General features: G+C 38.0%; 1 protein-coding gene and 1 long non-coding RNA gene across 6 annotated transcripts in view; one reads left to right on the forward strand and one right to left on the reverse strand.

Annotated features, from left to right (window-relative positions):
- Nucleotides 1–16179, reverse strand: Egfr (epidermal growth factor receptor). Of its 3 annotated transcripts, none has more exons than XM_081991992.1 (9): nucleotides 15764–16179; nucleotides 6204–7728; nucleotides 5352–5546; nucleotides 4332–4790; nucleotides 4000–4281; nucleotides 3532–3941; nucleotides 3174–3476; nucleotides 2914–3116; nucleotides 1–1480 (listed from the first exon to the last, which is right to left on the reverse strand). In XM_081991992.1, the coding sequence occupies exons 1-9, from the start codon at nucleotides 16059–16061 to the stop codon at nucleotides 689–691; spliced, it is 4467 nt and encodes a 1488-aa protein (XP_081848118.1). In that variant the 5' UTR covers nucleotides 16062–16179; the 3' UTR covers nucleotides 1–688. The 3 variants fall into 3 exon arrangements, with proteins under 3 accessions (XP_081848118.1, XP_081848120.1, XP_081848119.1); XM_081991994.1 differs by lacking the exon at nucleotides 15764–16179 and adding an exon at nucleotides 9479–9565; XM_081991993.1 differs by lacking the exon at nucleotides 15764–16179 and adding an exon at nucleotides 7782–7998.
- Nucleotides 8283–20023, forward strand: part of LOC145737352 (uncharacterized) — a 26055-nt gene continuing 14314 nt past the window's right edge. For all 3 annotated transcript variants that reach the window (XR_014180356.1, XR_014180354.1, XR_014180355.1), the window contains exons 1-2: nucleotides 8283–8443; nucleotides 17198–17494. This is a non-coding gene — a long non-coding RNA (uncharacterized LOC145737352). The remainder of the gene's footprint in view (nucleotides 8444–17197; nucleotides 17495–20023) is intronic.

Consider the following 20023-nt stretch of genomic DNA (forward strand, 5'->3'; position numbering starts at 1 on the left):
TATTACATGGATATTTTTATTAAAAACTGTATAAATGTATTTTAAGAAATGAAAATAGTCAATATACAATAATGCTTTCTATCATGTACAAATGGCACGAATTTAAGTGCTAATTACATTATAACAAAGAAAAATTATTTATTTTACAAAACATTTTGATTTTTCAGTGTTAAAAAAAAAACAATAAAATAATAATTAAAACGCGATTTTGTGCATTAAATCACAGTTAATTTGTAGTATCGGTATTAAACGAATTGTAGAGGAATGAGATTTCATTAAGTCAAATGAGATTAGTATGGAACTATAATAATAAAACCTTAAAACGAATCAACTAAAGTTTAAAACCAGTTATACGTCTAAAATATAGTATCACAGATAAAGGCTTCTTGGGCAAGAAAAACTCAGGACCGGCTCGGTTATTTCCTCCAATAACTCGCCCAATTTCGTTTATGTTCTCCAGCTATTTACATTAAATAATGTACAAAAATAACGGGGTCCATTTTAAGACAAAATGGCACCTTATAGTTATTGTCATGTTATATATTGACAGGATTATTCTAGTTAAGTAGCTCAAACTGCTTCAGCACAAAAAAGTACAAAAGGCCACCACAATTTTGTTTGTACGTTGTATCAGTTCGATTCCAAACACCCTTAAAAATCTAAAATCACCTTGTTCTTAAATTAAAGTTTAAACTAATGAAGGGTCTTTCTGCAAAGGCTGCATCTCTCTCCTCAACCTATCAAATTCGTTATAACACTCGTGATCACTCTCCTCCTCACTGCTCTTCGGTAGGACGTAGTGTTCTTTCTGTGGTTCGCTGGTACCTGGAGATGGTGGCACTATAAATTCTGAAACGTCCGGTAAACCTACCGTTTGGGCGGGTATTGGCTCGTTGCTCATCAAATATTCTGGATTGTCGATATTGTTTTGGAACAGTTCCGAATAGTTTGGTGGGAATAAGTTTGGATTGCTGACGTGTTCTGTGGCGTTCTTCAAGTCCAGGTAGGTTGAAGTGGTTTGCTTGTGTTGAGGAGATGGCATGAGGTAGTCGTCTTCATCTAGTGGCAGCTCCAGCTTTAAGTTTCCAACCTGCGCCTGCTGGGATTTACCGCTTGAATCGTACTCGTCAGAGCCCATATCGTTTCGTAATTTCATTGAATCGCCGCAGTATTTTACGGAAGAAAGGTCTGATTGGGTCCCTTGGAGACTGGGATCAAAGTGACGATGGCCATACCGAGTTAATCTATGATTGAACTGGTTCTGGGAGCTGGGATACATTCCAGAACTTCCGTCTGACGTAATCGGTTGCGAGGAACACCAGTACTTGTCTGGCGCTGGAGATACCGACATCATACCGGACATGTTGGACGTTTCGGTACCATGGAACGGTACCCTAGACTTGGGTCGGTGCATAAAGTCGTCCACTTCAGAGATTTCCATGTTTTCCGATGCCAACGATCGTACCATATCTCGGTCACTCTGTAATAAACCAGCTATTACAATATGATAACAAGTTTGTTTGTACGTGGGAGAATCAGGGAATTCTCTACTAGTAACTGGTCAGAAAAATGTGTATATAGTCAGTTATTTGGTCGCTTTTAGATTGCGGCAAAATGACGCGAGTTTCTTTGGTTTAGTTTTTTAACACTTTTGACAATTTGACCTTGAATAACTCGCTAATTTGACAGTTGACGTTAAAATCACACTGATGCAAAAAGATAGGCCAGAAAACAAAAGATAGTGAAGATTACAAGCTTTCCAAAAATGTCTCCACATGAGTTGATTGGTCATACCGTTTGTCCGCTAGAGGGCGTCAAAGTTGCTTCACCATAAAATCACTAATTTTTAGACACCCGCTGCTTTCGCCCTAATTTACGCCCTTACTTGACAAGATACGTCAAAATGTCATAGAAAACAAAAGATAGTGCAGATTACAAGCTTTCCAAAAATATCCCCAGATGAGTTGATTGGTCATACCGTTTGTCCGCTAGAGGGCGTCAAAGTTGCTTCACCATAAAATCGCACATTTTTAGACACCCGCTGCTTTCACCCTAATTTACTCACTTACTTGACAAGATACGTCAAAATTTCATAGAAAACAAAAGATAGTGCAGATTACAAGCTTTCCAAAAATATCCCCAGATGAGTTGATTGGTCATACGGTTTCTCCACTAGAGGGCGTCAAAGTTGCTTCACCATAAAATGGCACATTTTTAGACATCTGCTGCTTTGACCCTAATTTACTCCCTTACTTGACAAGATACGTCAAAATATCATAGAAAACAAAAGATAGTGCAGATTACAAGCTTTCCAAAAATATCCCCAGATGAGTTGATTGGTCATACCGTTTGTCCGCTAGAGGGCGTCAAAGTTGCTTCACCATAAAATCACACATTTTTAGACACCCGCTGCTCACACTGATGCAAAAAGATAGTCCAGACTGTGAGCTTTCCAAAAATATACTTATTAAGGTTCATTGGTTAAGTGGTTTGGTCACTAGAGGGCAGCAAAGTGACGCGAGTTTCTTTAGAGTGGTTTTTGGACACTTTTGACAATTTGACCTTGAATAACTCGCTTATTTGACACTTGACGTCTAAATGACACTGAAGTAAAAAGATAGTCCAGACTGTGAGCTTTCCAAAAATATACTCATTTAGGTTGATTGGTTAAGTGGTTTGGTCACTTTCCGCACTTGTTAGGTAAATAACTATTTACATTGATAAAATTCGTTCTTTATGAATTTCTTTGACATCAAAGCGCGGTGTAAAACCTGCTTTAGGAAATGTTATCGTCAAATGAGCATTCAACCAATAAAAATCGCGGTTTCTTTAATTTTTGGTTGCGAGTATCACTAAATACAAATGATGATCTGCTAACTAACTACTGGGTGGTCTAGATTTTTCGAAACTTACCAAAGGGGTGTTGAGTCCACCTTGCAACCTCATGTACCGATCGCCCGGTATAATTAAGTACCGTCCAGGGTCCAGGGACATTTTCGAAAAGTCTTCTTCCAATTCTTTGAAGCAGGGACGATCCTCGGCGTCTAACATCCAGCATTTGATCATGATCATGTAGACGTCGATGGTTGCGATACTGGGTTGTGGCAAACGTTGACCTACACGTAGAATTTGTCAGTTATCACTGACTGTCAAAGTCTGGTTTGTATACTGACCACTTTCGAGCAGTTCCGGCACGTCTCTGGCGGGGACGCTGTCGTAAGGTTTTTCGCCGAAAGTTAGCAATTCCCAGACTGTGACGCCGAAAGCCCAAACGTCCGATTTGTGAGTGAAAATCCGATGTTGGATGCACTCTAAAGCCAGCCATTTTATCGGCATTTTGCCGCCATCCGCCTTGTACTCTTCTTCGTTGTAGTCCAGGAGTTTGGCCAGTCCAAAATCGGTGATTTTCACGCAACTCGGTTTCTGGACTAGCACATTCCTTGCGGCCAAGTCACGGTGAACGAACCGTTTTTCCTCTAAAAAATTACGCCAATAACACTTTACTTTACTATACAAATCATCAGAACCTACCAAGATAGGCCATTCCTCTAGCAATTTGAGTACACCAGTTTAACATTCGTTTTGAGTCAATTTTGTCGTGGTTTTTTCGGACAAACTCCAGCAGACATCCTAACGGCATCAATTGAGTGATCAACATCATCTGGGAAGTCATGCAAACACCGAGTAACTTTAACAAATTAGGATGATCGACGCTGGCCATGATGTAGGCCTCACACAGGAAGTCTTTGCTGCTGTTTGACGATGACGTAGCGTCTTCTCTAAGGATTTTGATGGCCACTGGAATTTTCGTTGAGTGTTCACCCTCAACAGCCCATACTCCTTGGTATACCACCCCAAATGCACCACAACCCAGTTTGTTTGCTTTGCGAATTTCTGTTTCTTTAATCATTCTCAAATGGGCTGTATTTGGTGGGGCATTGCTGTAACAATGAAATATGTTAGTTTGATTGTAAGTGTGGTGGTTGTAATGTGTGTTACCTTGGTCGTAGGGGTTCGTTATCATCAGTGTTCAGTGCCATGGCCATGGTCATCCTCAAAGCGTTTTCGCTTATTTTCTTCTTCCTTTGACAGTAAAGCAGAATGCCTACTAGGACTAGAATGGCTGCTACAGCTCCTACAGTACAAACTGACGCCACTACAATGTAGGTAGGGCCTTTGGCTGCCATGAGAGGAAAACTTTCCACTTTATCGGAACAGTATGATTCGGAACCTTCCGGGAATATTCGGTAGGGAAACTCAGGCGGACAGGCAGATACACACCTAAAATCCCTTTATGAGTATAACGCTAAAATTTTAAGGATTTGACAGACCTGAAGGTGTTGTTTGGATCAATCCAGGCGTCGTCGTACAACCTGAAATTCTGACAGATGACGCAATTTTCCGGACCTGGACCGGTACAGCCACGACATTCCGGATCGCACTGTATACAAACGTGAGTAGCAATGTCGGGATAGTGGTCCAGGGTGCACTCGTCCTCGCACTGTTCGCCTTTCTTGAAATTGGTGCACTCCTGGCAGATCAGCTCGTGGAAACCGTAACCGGTGCACTTTTTGCACCTGGGATGGCATTTTCGGCAGATGGCCTTCCCACTCAGACTTTTCAGCGAAGAATCCTCGTGAATTTGAGGCCCGAACCACTCGAAATAGTAACCGTCGGGACAAGTGTCGTTGTGGAATAGGCAAATGTCTACTGTGGCGTTTTCGTTCATTATTGCCAGTTCGCAAGACGTGCAACCACCTGGACCTACGGTGTTTTTGGGTCCGGTACATCTGAAATACAAATGGACCAATCAGAACCAGAATTTTAGCTGGGAAAATCCTCTTCTGTCCACCCTATATAGGGCCTAAGATAAGACTGAAATAACTGATGTCAAAGAGTGAGTTGACTGAATTTGCCAGTTTTCACTTAAGCAGTCTGAAATCCGTTGTTATTTTGACAGTTATATGACAACACGGAAAAGTGTCAAATAGACTTATTAAGTCTGTTCGCAGAAGCAACTCAGAAACAGTAAATGTCAAGTTTTATTGGTTGAATGCTCACGTGACTATGACGTATTCTGACTTGTGACCAATCTATTTCTCTGACTACTATAGTTGGAGATTCTCACTGCGAACAGACCTAATGTTCTAGACTGAGTTGAATGAATTTGACAGTTTCTCTTAACTTTACCAAGTAAACTCAACCAATCTTCTATGCTGATTAACGAGGATAAATAATGAAAGTCACCATTTTTTTATTATACCAATTCTAATTAGTACCGTCTTAAATCTATAACGGTAAACCAGTCCCACACACATGGAACAGACCAGGTACGTAGAAATGAAACTCACCCATCGACGCAGGTACTATGACAAGATTTACACAGTCCATTTTCGACGTATTTGTTGACGGGACACTTATCGACGCAGTACGGTCCATCTTTGAAGTTTTTACACGTGGTGCAATTATCCTGGCCCGGCCCATGACAAGCCGAACCGCATTGCTGGTGACAAGTTTTGCATTCGCGATTGTCCGCCCGGTAAATTCTGCAATTAAAAATTTAATAAATTAATTAACCCATTGAGTATTTAATTGAAACGGTTTTGGTAACGCCTTCCTGAGATAAGAAGAGAAAACTGTTGCAAAATGACAGAGATAAACTAACGTGCCAGTTGGTCACAAGACACCTGCTGGTCTTTCTGATAAAGTGGTCATGTGATTGTGATATTTGAATGACGTTACATCCGTCATTTATAAAGTGTTGCTTCGACTTCTTCTCTTTTCTTATCATTGGATTACATTAGAGAAATAGTAGCAGTAAGGTGACCAAAGTATGATTTACATTAAACCATTTTTAAAAGTAAATAAATCCTGTAACCTTTAAGTTAGATTTGAACCACAATATTGTAGGAAAATAGGAAATAAACGTAATTTTTAACAACACCGATGTAATGATCAATATACAATGTAAAATTGCATTTCATTCGTGGGCACGTAGCACGTGACGCACAGCACACTAGAATCAAACTTAAATTCACAGCCTACTAGAAGCCACATTTGTAAACAAGGGCCAATATTGACGTTTTATTATAAATAATAACCTAACCTAACATTATAAATAATATGACACCTGTCACGTTCACTTATGAAACTAGTGCTGAATTCCCAACCAAAATGAATGTAAACAAACAAAAAACACTTACCCAGGTTCAACACTGCAATTTTGCAGACATTTATTCCCCAGCCTGTAATTAGCACAAGACAAACAATGATCAGGTCCAGGTCCCCAACAGCCATCCCTGCTACACTGTTCGTCACACACCAAGCCTTTAGCTTTGCAAGTTTTGGGATCGCTGTTGTTGGACAGCATCAACGAGTGTTCGTGACTTTTCTTGATTTTGTCCCAATTGATGGCTTCGGCAAAACACAGATGCGAATTCTCCAAAATCACCACCGTTCCCATGTTGATCTTTTTCAACGACTTTAACTCCAGCGACTCTAAAGATGTTTTCACTATGTACAGAGAGGATGAGTACTCGTGCAGTACTCGGCCGTGGATGATCTCCAGGTTTCGAAAGTACGAGAGGTTTTTGAACTGGTTGTGGAACGCCTGGATGTTGAGGTATCCTGTGAGTTCTTTTAGAGTGCTAAACACCTCTAAGCGATCCGGATGCATTTCTACGTAACGTTCCCCAAAAGTAAAGTTGGGGTAGACTTGTTGGAAGCCTTTGAAGCTGTTTTCGAGTATGTTGAGGTAGCCTTCTATTACGGTGCAGCCTACAAAAGAATCAATGTTGCCTGAGTGTACTGTGGTGTCCCCTATGCAAGTTTTAGGGCAAGGTCCATCACACAGCACGCATTCGCCGTCTTGGGCTTTTTTGTTCGAAGGACAACTACGGACGCATGCTCCGTTGTCTTTTAACAAATGTTCAGGGCATTTTTTCACGCAAGTGGCACCGTAAGCGTATTTCCCGTTAGGGTTAACCTCCCAGGAATAGGTGGCAGGGTTGTAGATTTGCATTGGGGGACAGTCATTGGTGCAGACACCATCATCGTAAAAGTTCTTGCAGGCTATACAGTCGTTTTGTCTTGGACCGGTACAACCTCCGGCACAAAACAGATGGCAGCATTCTCTAGGGTTAGGTCCAAAACACCTTCCTTCAGCGCATTGAGGACTGCAAGTGGTTTTGGAGAATTTCTGGCAGTTTTCCTCACCATCGCCCCAACATCCTCTCATACATTTCTTATGGCAAGGACTGCAGTCTCGTTCGTTTGAAGTAAAATTATACACGTAAGTGTCTTTAGCCTTAGGGTCTGATATGATTTCCTTCCATTCTATTGTTTTAATGTGACATAGATTGTAATTGTTTATAATGCCCACACTGCCAGTCAGAATGTCTCTTAATGCGGGAAGCTCAACTGAATACATTTTGTTCAAAGTGATCATCAACGCGTAGTCATCTTCATTCATTTTGAACAACGTTCTCCCTCTAATAATTTGCAGCCTTGGTAAAACAATCTTCTTAATATCTACATGGGAAATCAGTACGTAACCGGTAACCTCCCTGATGTACTGCAAGAAGGTCAAGTCTAAATTGTTGTCCTCCAGCCATGTTAACTCCAAGTTTCCATCCACGTAAGTACAATTGGTGAAACGATCCTTCAGGTTCCTGTAGTGATGGTCCCGGTTGGATGGTACCGACATGCGACCGTTGGTTCCGATGCAAACTGCAAAAAAAAACAACTTGTAGAACTTAATTTTGATTAATAAAAGTGTTTACTTTAAAACGAATCACGTTCTGAATCAAACTCCACGGTAAAAAGAAATATGTGTATCGGGCAGGTTTACTTCGGTTGTTTCGGGTTCCTTGAATTGGTGTGATAATGTAAACAGCAAGTTTCGACATTATCATCTATAAGAAATTGCAAGAGGGACAAGTTGATGAATGACTTGTTTCTGATGATGGCGGTTAGGTGCGACCGGTTACACTGAGAAACACTCTTACCAACTTAAGACTGACTGTCACGTGATTTAACAACACTGAGAATGTTAGAAAGCGCAAAACAAACCGAAAAACATCACTTTTCGCTTATTGAAAATGTTTAAATTATTAATAAATTTTTACAGCATACAGTGCAATGGTCATAAGGTAATTGATTGGTTATCCAACACAGAACACAATGAAGGTGGACTTAAGATTTTTAGATTTTCAATTTTTAGGTTTGAAACCGTCCAACCGTCCGTCATTCATCACTTGTCAACTGTCATAAACTTCAAGGTAAGGTTAAAGTTTAGCTGTTAAGTTGTCAATTTGAAATTTATTATTGTTTATATTGTTATTATTCATAATAATAGTCAAGTAAAAGCAGCAGTGTTGATTTTATTGTGTTAATTACAAACTGGAGAATAAGTGTGTGTAAAATTACAGTATTAAACTTAGAGGTAAGTCAACCTATTTAGTCCAAAATGTCAGTTACCAATTGATAGTTAACTACTAAAGTTTGCAACAAATTTAACTAACAAAATATCAATAAAGTGAAATTTTTCTCAGTGTACAATAAAAAAGGATTCACAAATTTATTAAATGCACCGATAACATCCCCTCTGAATAAAAACTGGTGCACAATCTAACAGCTTATAAATACGATTGCATTTTTAATAGGGATTGGAAGAAATATCAAAAGATATGTAATCTCGATTCATTGTTTTGCAACGAAATTGGGTTTAAATTAAAGTTTTTACCTTGGTTTAGGTAGTTAATTGGTACAGTGTACTGTACATTAATTAGTCATCAGTAGAAACATATTAATTGATTTATTTTTGTTCTTGTTTGTGATTGTCCCTGGTAGTTTTAGGAGTTGCACAAGTATTAGTTTCTAAGAAAACATAAAAATTATTGCAACATTGTGGTTATAGGAACAGTTAATTTTAATTTACTGCTACTAGGAAAACTTGATGGTGAATAAAGAAGAAAACTCCCAACAGATGTAAAAGGTAACATTCTCGACGGGGACAATAGCGTAGTACCGGCAGTACCAGGCGTACGGTCTATAAGTGCAACAGGTTCGCCCACTTGTCAAAAAGAGAACGAGCCTCAAACACCCAGTTATTCCGTTTTTTAAATGCCACTACAAATTAATTATCATCATTTTGGCGTTCTGGTCACATTTGGACCTGTCGACAGTGGCTTTTCGATACCCCCCCAAAGCCACAAAAACTGAGGTCACAATGGCCGATGTTTTGTCGGTGGTTCAATCATTTTATCAGCCATTAAACCACCGAAAAGTTGGGTAAATCGTGACTTAAAGGTTTGGAAATTTTCTGGAAAATGTTATATACTGTTATAATCTGGCAGTTAACGCGTGACTGCCCTAGTCGTATACAATGGAGTGTCACGTGTGACAATTGTCAAAATTAGGCCTGCTTGGTCTAGCGACCTAGCAGACTAAATATTCCATCCAATCCAACAACACTAACCTGAACTTTATTATTTTGGCGTTTTTAATCCACCAACTTATACAGAATTTGGTGAATACCTTAATTTTGCACTAATCAGTTAACGCCATTACTCTGACTGAAAGTTTTATGACAATTGACAGGACGATTTTAAATCTTAAATCTTATAATCCTTATAGTCCAATCATGTCTCTCTCTGGGTTGTCTGTGATTGGTCAATAAAAGCAGTTTATAGCTTAGTGCTGCTAATGTAAATAAAAGATGATTTTTACCATTCGTACTGAAAACAAAATCTTAGGAATCTGTTAAAAGCAGTGGTAAACATCAAAAACAATTGCACCTGTCTGGTCCTAGGACCCACTGTTATATGGTTCTTTTCAGTACCTGAGAACCAGGTATAAGCTGTAAATTTTTGACTCTGAACTTGTTAAGACTCTATTGTGGCTTGTTATTATAAAACTCTAGTTAGGCAACGATTAGTAAAATAGAATTCTTGAGTTAAAAGAAAAAAAAAGGCAACACCGCAGAATTTACAGGCTCTTTTAGATAGTAAGATTGCATCTCCATGTATGGTTGGCCAGGTAGAGTCAAGGTATTACGACGGCGCCATACTGCCGAAGACTCGTTTATAACGGTATAGCAAGTAAATGCGTGTGTTTCGTTTCATCTCTGCCATAGTGAAATTCCTTTTTTTTATAATAATTTAGGAATTATCATCTGATTTCATAAACCAACTGATTTGGGTTTCGAGCAAATAGTACACTTGATATTCTGGTTTTTGCCATTTTTTTCTGTGAGAACAAGGTATAAGTTACTAGTTTCCCAAAAGGAACAAAACCCCCAAGGGTTCTAGTCTATTATTTGCCCCACTGTAATCCTTAAGTGCATAATAATGAACTGCCTTTTTTTGGAAGACCTGGCCAGGTAGAAAAATGGTAAAGGCCATTTTCAACAGACCTCTGGTTATCTTACATTTAAAGCCGGATTTCCTGGCTCTAACTCAATTTTAAAGTGCACCAACCAAAAGAGTCAAGTTTCGTACAACTGATTACGTAAACAGAGTGGTACCGGATTCTGAATTCGCGACTTTCTCATCTATTTCGGTTTTGGTAGTGCAAATAATCGAGTCTGGGCTCGGTGTGACCCAGATCGGGCACCCAAGAGAGTGGTACTGGTGCACAATGGCTGAAAAACACTCTCGGAATTATTTAACCTGCCTCCGTCCAAATGACTAGAGAAAGTTGTTCTTTGCTTCTGTTTTGTTATTATTTTAGTTGAAGTCTTATTCGTCATTTTTAGATTTTAAAATCAAAACTAGTTGTGACACAAGTCACTGAACACCATCTGGTGTGTGTGTCAATGATGACAGCCAATAACTCGGTTATTATGACAGTTTATTATATTTTCTAGCAGATCATCTGTATAGTCACAATAATTGTGGGTACCTAACTTACTCATTACATCAAACATGGCGTGCTTTGTTGATTATACCTTATTACCTCTAATTTCCGAGACAATAAAGGTCAAATAACATGTTTTCCTCATTTCGGGAGGAAAGTCCTGAAAACTACAGTAATTGCTAGACGAAACAACATATGGTCGCGTCGTTCTTCTTCTTCTCGGCCACGGTGGCTGGGTTCTTCTCGGGATTTGTTTTTAAAAACAATTTTAATAAACTATATTAATAAACGAATTCGTCGCGGTGTATGTTAATGGCCGCGAAGATACTCGGAAGATAATCTTCTGAAGGTCGTGGCAAACAAAAAACCTGTAACATACCACATGTCCAACGAAATTGAAGTATGACTTGCTGTTTGGCCTCTGATTGGTTCCCGATAGGAATCAGGGGCCATTCAACGTTCTTAATTACTTCCAAACCTGTACATAAACAAATTGGTTTTTATATGGTTTTTATACAGGCACAATGGTTACAATAGGTCTACAAGAGAAACGATATTCAAGTATCAAAAGTTAATAGAGTTTAAGCACTTTTTTGTTTGTAAAAATCTAAAAGTATCTCAAGTCTAGAATCGTCTAGTGGTTTTGGAATATTCAAAATGTTAATTAACAATTTGCATGTTGTTTATTGATTCACAAACATTGTCTGTACGCACAATACATAATAAAACAATTTAAACGTTTTGTTTACCACTGGTTTTACCCAGTTTACAAAGATTAGCATGTATTTCAAGACAATATTAACTGACAGATTAACTGGTATTAATACCAAAACGATTTTAAAAAGTCATAATGAACAGACTGACATTTGACAAAGTGACATAATCACCCTAAAAACCTGTATCATCTGCTTAAATGTTGTTATTAGAAACCGTTAAACCGGCTTTTACTGAAATTGCGTCACCGATTCTCCATGATAATACCATCGCAATATAAATCATCCCAACATTGTCAATATTTGCTCTCAACAATTATTAACCTTTTCGTGAGAAACTGTCTGGTTTTTTTTTTGAGGTCACACCCTGTAAATCCGCAATAAACGATAATCTTGAAGCGATTTACGATGAATTTTGCAAGGACAATGCAAAATTTCATCTCCAAGCTGAACAAAATCTCTTCAACCGTCTGAGCGTACCTAGAAACTGCACGTTGAGTTATGAAATCGTTCATTTCGCACAACCGGTCGTCGTTAAGGTAGAAACAAAGGCAGATTTGCAAACAAGCAATATTGATGTTAAAAAATTGGCAACAATGTTCAGAATTTGACGCGCAATTTTCTCTCACTCCTACTGTAAAGCGAGAAAGATATGTATATAATCAGAAACGAGTAGATGACAGATGTCAAACTTGGCGTAGTTTTTTTTTTGTTGGTTATGTTTAATTCAGAGTTTTATATTTTGTAGTTATCTTTAGATCGAATCAAAAAAACTGAAAAACTGTTGTCAATTTTAGGTCCCAAAATATCCACCAGCTTTCAGCATTCATTCAGCAACTAAAAGACACTTTTGACGTTGACAGTCGACACTTGACGGAATCAGGAACAACCCGTCAACAAATGACGTCACATTGGAAGTGACGTTTTATGTTCCATAGATACATACAGAACAATTATTCAAAACGATTTGGTCGTAAAGTGTCAATCAAAGTTGTCACGTGACCAATGATCAAATGACATATTGTTTTGTAATACTTTTCGTTCCTTTTGGCTCTAGAATCTAATTTGAAATACCCCAAGTTACTTTTGTACAAAGTCACTTAGTACATTCATTATACCGGGTGGTCACCGTTCATTCGTCATTCAATTAGTGGAAAAGCTGCAACAAACGTCTCTGTAGATTGAAGCAAACGGTTTTCTGATATTTGCACACCTGAACATCCTGGTTAAGTAAAAAATTGAGTCAACACTTGGGGCACATCTCGAACGAGCGAGAAAATGGCATTTACACGTTGCCAGGCCGTTTTTAATGGCATTCGCTCATAATATACAATAAATTTGTGTTTTCAGCGCTTTTTGTTTCTCCGAGACTTCTCGGAAGGTTAAATATTTAAAAAACGTGCCCGTGCTTAAATACTCGAAGTACACAAGCACATAAAGTCGAGAGCCCCACTTTCTGCTTTGCATTCCTTGTTGTGCTTTTTTAAAGCTAAACCAGAGAACACCTGTGTGAGTATAGGCTTGCTGGTACTCGCGAGTGGTTTTGGTTCTGCCAAAGGGACTAAATGGGTCACAGGAAATATCTATAAATTGTGTGGTCGAAGTAAACCAAATTGGAATAATTAACGTTGTGAAATTTCGATGGAACAATGCCATAACAGGAAACGTGTAAAAGTTATATTCATTCAGTTTTGATTAGCATTTTTGTATGTTATTACAGTATTTAATAATATGAAAGTCTAAAATTGGTAGTATAACAAAATGAACTGATATATGTGGAAATGATATCTTCTACAGCAAAATGATTTGCCCTTCAGACCTAAAACATAATTTTGTCCTTTTTGACTGATGGGATGTTCTAGGTCAAACTACACCAAATAAGTACTTTAGCTTATCAATGGACAATATAAATAACTACAATTTTACCATAGATAAGCCTAAAGTGATACAATATTTAGATAAATAAAGCTTTTTGACCTGCTGATCCGTATTCTTGAAAGGTATAGTTACCAAAATAAACTTATACTGTGACAGGGACCTGCCATTATCAAGTCACAATTTTAACACCAAATTCCCTGCTTTCAAGAACTAGACTCCTGGGTACTAACTGGGTGTTGATGATGAGAATGTGAAAGAAGTAGCTTACAATAGCAGGTTCCTGTCACATTCTACGCACCTTTCACTTGATAAACTCCCTTTTCTCGTTTCCAGAATATGCAGTCTGGAGAAAATATTTAAACCTCTTCAAAATAGAAGTCAAAAAGTCCATGGTTTGGTAATTTGTTTACTAACTTAAAGAAAATAGATTTTGGCTGAAAATGTGATTTCAGGTCAGAAAAATTCAGTCAACTTTGACGCCCTCTAGCGGCCAAACGGTGAGACTTAGCGCCCTCCGGCCAATGTCACGTGATAGCCTCACTCATTTAGCTTTCTTTTGACATCTGATGTGTTTTTTGTAAATGATTCAAATAACCGAGTTATTCACGATTTAAGGTGTACCAGAATTTTGTCCAAATCGCTGTTTTTTTGAGCTTTGAATAAGGTTAGGTAGAATCAGCCACCATTTTGGTACCACCTCGGAAAAATTGGCTTTATATGGTAACTTTGAGCTGAGGAATTCGATTCTAGTGGTCAATTAGCTGTAGGTACCACCGTTTTTGATGTTTCAAAATTTTGCCCGAAAATTCGTGCCTAACCTAACCTAACCTTCAAAAAAAGTCAAAATTTTAGTTTTTGAATTTTCTAGGAGAAACGGTGCGTCGTACGAAAAAAATGTATAGAAAGTAAAAGTTGCTTCTCACCGAGTTACATGGTATGGCAACACTTTCACGTCTCTCACTTGAATAGTTTGTGAGATATTTGCAAAAATGTACGAAAAAAATGAATCAACTTTGACGCCCTCTAGCGGCCAAACGGTAAGACTTAGCGACCCCCAGTCAATGTCATGGGATAGCCCCATTTGTTGCCTATCTACGATCTTCTTAGGTCTTTTTGCAGAAAATTTGGAATAACCGAGTTATTCACGATTAAATGGAAAAGTGCACCGAATTTTTGTCCAAATGACATTTTTTCCAGGGAATTTTCCATGAAATACCATCATATTGGTACCAACCTGAAAAAGTGTCGTTTTATAGCAATTTGCACCTCAGAAACTCGAATCCGGTGTCCAAATCGCTCTAGGTACCACCCTTTTGGAAGTAACCTTGAAAACATACAGTTTTTGGCATTTTTTGACAGTTCAGGGCGTGGTTTTCTTGTAAGGGCCGGAATCGCCTTTTTGCACCTTACGTCACATTTCTACCATTCATACAAACGGATTTGCACAGTTAAAATGGATTTAAAATTTTCAAATTTTTGCCCGAAAATTCGTGGTACCTAACCTTAAAAAAAAATCAAAATTTTAGTTTTTGAATTTTCTAGGAGAAACGGTGCGTTGTACGAAAAACGTGTATAGAAAGTAAAAGTTGCCTCTCACCGAGATACATATATGGTAACAATTTCACATCTCTCACTTGAATAGTTTATGAGATATTTGCAAAAATTTACGAAAAAAATGAATCAACTTTAACGCACTCTAGCGGCCAAACGGTAAGACTTAGCGACCCCCAGTCAATGTCATGTGATAGCCCCATTCGTTGCCTATCTACAATCTTCTCATGTCTTTTTGCAGAAAGTTTCGAATAACGGAGTTATTCACGATTAAATGGAAAAGTGCACCAAAATGTTGTCCAAATGACGGTTTTTCCATAAAATACCACCTTATTGGTACCAACCTAAAAAAGTGTCGTTTTATAGCAATTTTCACCTCAGAAACTCGAATCCGGTGTCAAAATCGCTCTAGGTACCACCCTTTTGGAAGTAACCTTGAAAATACATTCAAATACAGTGTTTGGCATTTTTTGACACTTTTCAGTGCGTGGTTTCCTTTTAAGGGCCGGAATCGCCCTTACGCACCCTCAAAATTTTAGTTTTTAAATTTTCTAGGACATTGTGAAATAAGGGTCAGATTGCACTGCTACTTAAACCAAAAGGTTTGATATTAATATGGGTAATACAATATTTTAAAGTAAATTTTTAGGAGATTGTTTATTTGATAATTGATATCGATACGGTGTTGATTTACTAGTTTTACTACGCCTCAATATTTTCCCGCGCTTAATGTTTACTCACGTGATTTTCCGATAACAACTTACTTTTTCCTTTCGCAATAAAATCCTCCTCCTTACTAATCCCCCCCGCTCTAGTCCTCATTTGGGTAACACTAGATCCGGTAAAATGTCCCCCATTTCCGATAAAAGCGTGTTTCCTCCTGCCACCCTCACACCCCCTCAACAATAAAAACAACACTAACACAACTAGAAACCAGCCAAATACCGTAACGTTCGTCCGGGTTCGTACCGGGATGGTACCATGTTTAAAACAAGAACAATTGAGGGTAGTACTCGAGATTGGTAACCAAATCCACGGTTCGCGATTATCCGGAGCCGACATATTCGACGCCGTTTCCAAGTGGATTCACATGTTTTAGCAGAGCGCGGTACTCCAGCCGTTACGGCGGTACTGACTGAACTCTGGGTACTGAAAACACCAAAACAACGCACGGTTTACCTTTCTGGTATACCTGGGCAGTCGTACACAGGTGAGAGCGGCTGTGTAGCGAGCGGCAAACGTTTCTGGTACCATGCCTTTCGGTACCGCCTCGCTCTCGATGGAATTTCTGTTTCTCTGGTGGTAAATCTAGGAACTCGATTTGATTAATTTCAGCTATGACGTAATTGTAGATAACAATTATTTAACCTAATTGATTAAGGTTCAAATTGGTTTCAAACCAGGGATTAATCTAATGGAAATGGCCATAAGCATGGAGAGTCACAGCAAACAAAAAACAACCTTAATGGCAAAATATAAGTTTGTAATTTGTTCCAGTGTTGTCATACTTTGTCAAGCTATAAAAGTGGATATAAATATTTGTGGATTTTTAAGTTTTAGCTCTAAAACCGTCCGTCATTCACCTGTCAAATGTCATTAAACTTTCGGTAAGAGTAATGGCGTTCTTTATTGGCAAGTTTAATGCAAAATCCAAGTATTAGCTACCCACGATTTATAAAATTGTAGTTACAGTCCTGATTTTTGCAGATTATTAAGTTACTGATATTATAATACAAATTTCCGGTGGTTTTCATTGATGTTTGTCCGTGAAGACGATCCTAAACTGACAACTGTTTAACTTAAAAAAAATTATTATTGAGAATTTGGTATAATTTGCAAATATTGATTTATTAGGACAAATAAGGGTCCTAAACGAGGTTATTGACAGCCGAATGAAAGGCGATTGTATCCTAAAATCGATAATATTTCAATACAAGCCCTTATCAATATGCTTTTTGTGAAATTCGCTAATAATCACCAACCTTGAGGGAAAAAAAGTAGATTAGGAGTTAATCAAAAAACAATTTTTTATAGTAAATTCTAAGAAACATGTTTACCTGCACAAAACTATTAAAAACCATTTAATTCTACCAAAAACATTGGAATCCACTTAATAGATCATTATTTTCTTGCTGATTAATTACCATTTAGATGTCTATTGTAAGGTGAAGTAAAAACAAATTTTATGTTTTTTTTAGCTTGTTCGAGTAGAACCAAAAATGTTTAAATAATCAGACCACACGGTACCACCTAGGTGAAGTCACTAACCTAGTGGAAACCATCATAACAAAACGCGTGGGTTTGCCGCTTCAAAACGATGCGGTACCGCACTAGAATATTCAAAGCGAATAAAGCACGAGGATGATAGTACCGAGAGTGGTGGTACGAGGTCCAGCACACGACAAGGACGGAAAACCGTTATTAAACGTTGACGAGCACGAGCGAAACAAAGAGGGACATAGAAATATGATGCTGCGAGGGATTTCGACGGTCGAGTAAGTAGGCAACGCGCATGCAGTATAGTGTATTGCCATTTTTAGACTTTTTTTAGTTTAATATTGAACGTTAACTGTATCTGGTAAGGTATTTCCACCATTTTGTTTGAAATTCCTTTTTAAAAAAAGGGATTTTTGGAAAATATCATGAAAATAGCTGTAAATTAATACACCAAAAAAATCGTTCAACCATTGAGACATCAAAGTGTTTGTCACTTAATTGACTGTTGATGTCTCCACTGTTATTCTATTACAACGCTAATTGCGGCTCATTAAACTAAAAAATCACAGTACGGTCCTGTGTTATTTTAAAAACCCAAGCCAAAAAATACGTAGGTATAGTTCCATCCTTCTTTATTGCTATTAAACGGAGAGAAATAGACGCACATTATTTAGTTGACATCCACTATTAACGACAGAACTGTCACTGTCACTGTCATTGTCAAGGGTGCCTATGATATGGAGATATCATAGGCACCCTTGACTTGATGAACTTGATATGAAATGGAGTTTTCGCGTCATGAGTGATCAGACTGCATGGTAAAAAAAAAAACAGTCAAAACCATTAACCCAAAAGTGACCATTAGGCAACACCGTATTAGAACAAGCAATTAACAAGGCAACAGGCCGATTTGACCGGTTATTATTATCGTTTTTTGTGGCTTGTTGCCAGATTTACATACGTTGAGACATGTGCACATAGGCGTAGGCGGACCTACACACATTTTTCAATTTTGTGGCAATTTTACTGATTCGAAGAAAAATTCCGGCCTACCACGAGTTTACGCTGTTTCTGTGATGTGATTGTATTTTATTAGTATCGGATCAGAAAATACCGACGAGCCACCACTGGATTTTAGAGCCCCAGCGGGTGCCACGATCCAGGTAGGAGAATGTAATTTGTTCTTTTCAAGGCTCACCGGTAAACAATAAAGATCAAGAGGGTTCCTTTTGTTAAAAAGGTAAAAGATGAAGTGTTGAACCACTGTGGTACAGCCGGCCAGTTTGTTTCTTTTAACCACCGGTCTACGTTTATATCGTGTAACTTTAATCCGATTATTGAAGCGGACAGAACAATAATTCTAAGTTGTTTTCGTAGTTAATAGCTTGGTTTGGATTGGTCCATTGAATCAGAGCAAGACAGCAACAAAATAAAAAAAGATACAAAATAGAACTGACATTGATGACAAGATGTCGCAGTCAGCTGTCAAACGACCTTAAAACAAGCGACCTACAAAGTTTTTGTGATGTTCAATTGTCAAATGTCAAATGATTATGCAATCCCGTACATCTCGTTTAAAAAGTGACGTTTCAATCGGATTCAGTGTGTGAAATGACAAACGTGTCAATGTCAAATCAATCCTGTTTACATCCAGACAGTTTATGGCGATTTACCTGATCGTATAGGATTCAATTTGCTCGATATAAACGCAGTCAGAGTGATACTTTGTACACCTTCAGCAAAAGTGACGTTTGTTAGGGAAAAAGTTAATTGAGTTACGTAGGCTATAACTTATAATTGCCTATGATAATGTAAAGGAAACCTACATTTAAAAGTGGTTTGATCGCATGAACCACCCACATGCTAGGTAGGATATAAGTAATTAATTCGATTGCTGAGATATTGGAAATCCGGTTTAATTTCCTCACACAAAATACAGCTAATTAATTGTAAAACTTATTAAAGCTTTTGCTACACCACTGGAATAATTCATAGACATTCATTACAACCCTTGTTAAAGCAATTGTGATAATTTTCAGTGAATTCTGCTAATTTTTGAACACCTGGTATGTTTAAGAACATTTTGTTGTTTTTTTTTTTTTCGTTTTTAGCCTGCAATTATTAGTTTTGATTCTAATTTCAACCGTAAACGTTAAAAGTTACAATAAACTAAAAACAACCTTAACGTCATGAAACTTAATTGAACAAAATACATACAGAGGTGTGGTAAATCCAAAAGCGACCATAGGAAAACCGTGTAACGGACAGAGAAACGTACATTATTGCATGCGCGGGACTAAGACAGAAAACGAAAAAAATATCAAGTAGGCCATATTTTTAGCGCGCTGTTGCCAAACGTTAAGTATCACTCCAATACCGTCGACAAAATTAATTTTTGGCGTTTGGCAACAGCGCGCTGAAAATATGGCCTACTTGATATTTTTTTCGTTTTCTGTCTTAGTCCCCCGCATGCAATAATGTACATTTCTCTGTCCGTTACGCGGTTTTCCTATGGTCGGTTTTGGATTTACCACACCTGTATAAAGTCTAGTCTAAAGGATACTGTTTACACTTTAATCATTGGGACACCCTGTACAGGGTTCCCTTTTGATATCAACCCAAAGTATTGTAATTGGCTTCAAACAAGTCATTAAGGGATTTTCTGTAAAGATTTTACCCATACAAACCAAAAACTGATATAATTTAACCTGAAGGGAACAGTCAAAGATAATTACAGAGTAAGCCAAGAACCACACTCTAAAAGTGATATTTTATGCAGTTTCGATATGTAATTTAAAGGCACCTAA

The sequence above is a fragment of the Ips typographus genome, linkage group LG13 (assembly GCF_016097725.1).
Source record: "Ips typographus isolate SLU linkage group LG13, UJ_Ityp_2.0, whole genome shotgun sequence".
NCBI lineage: Eukaryota > Metazoa > Arthropoda > Insecta > Coleoptera > Curculionidae > Ips > Ips typographus.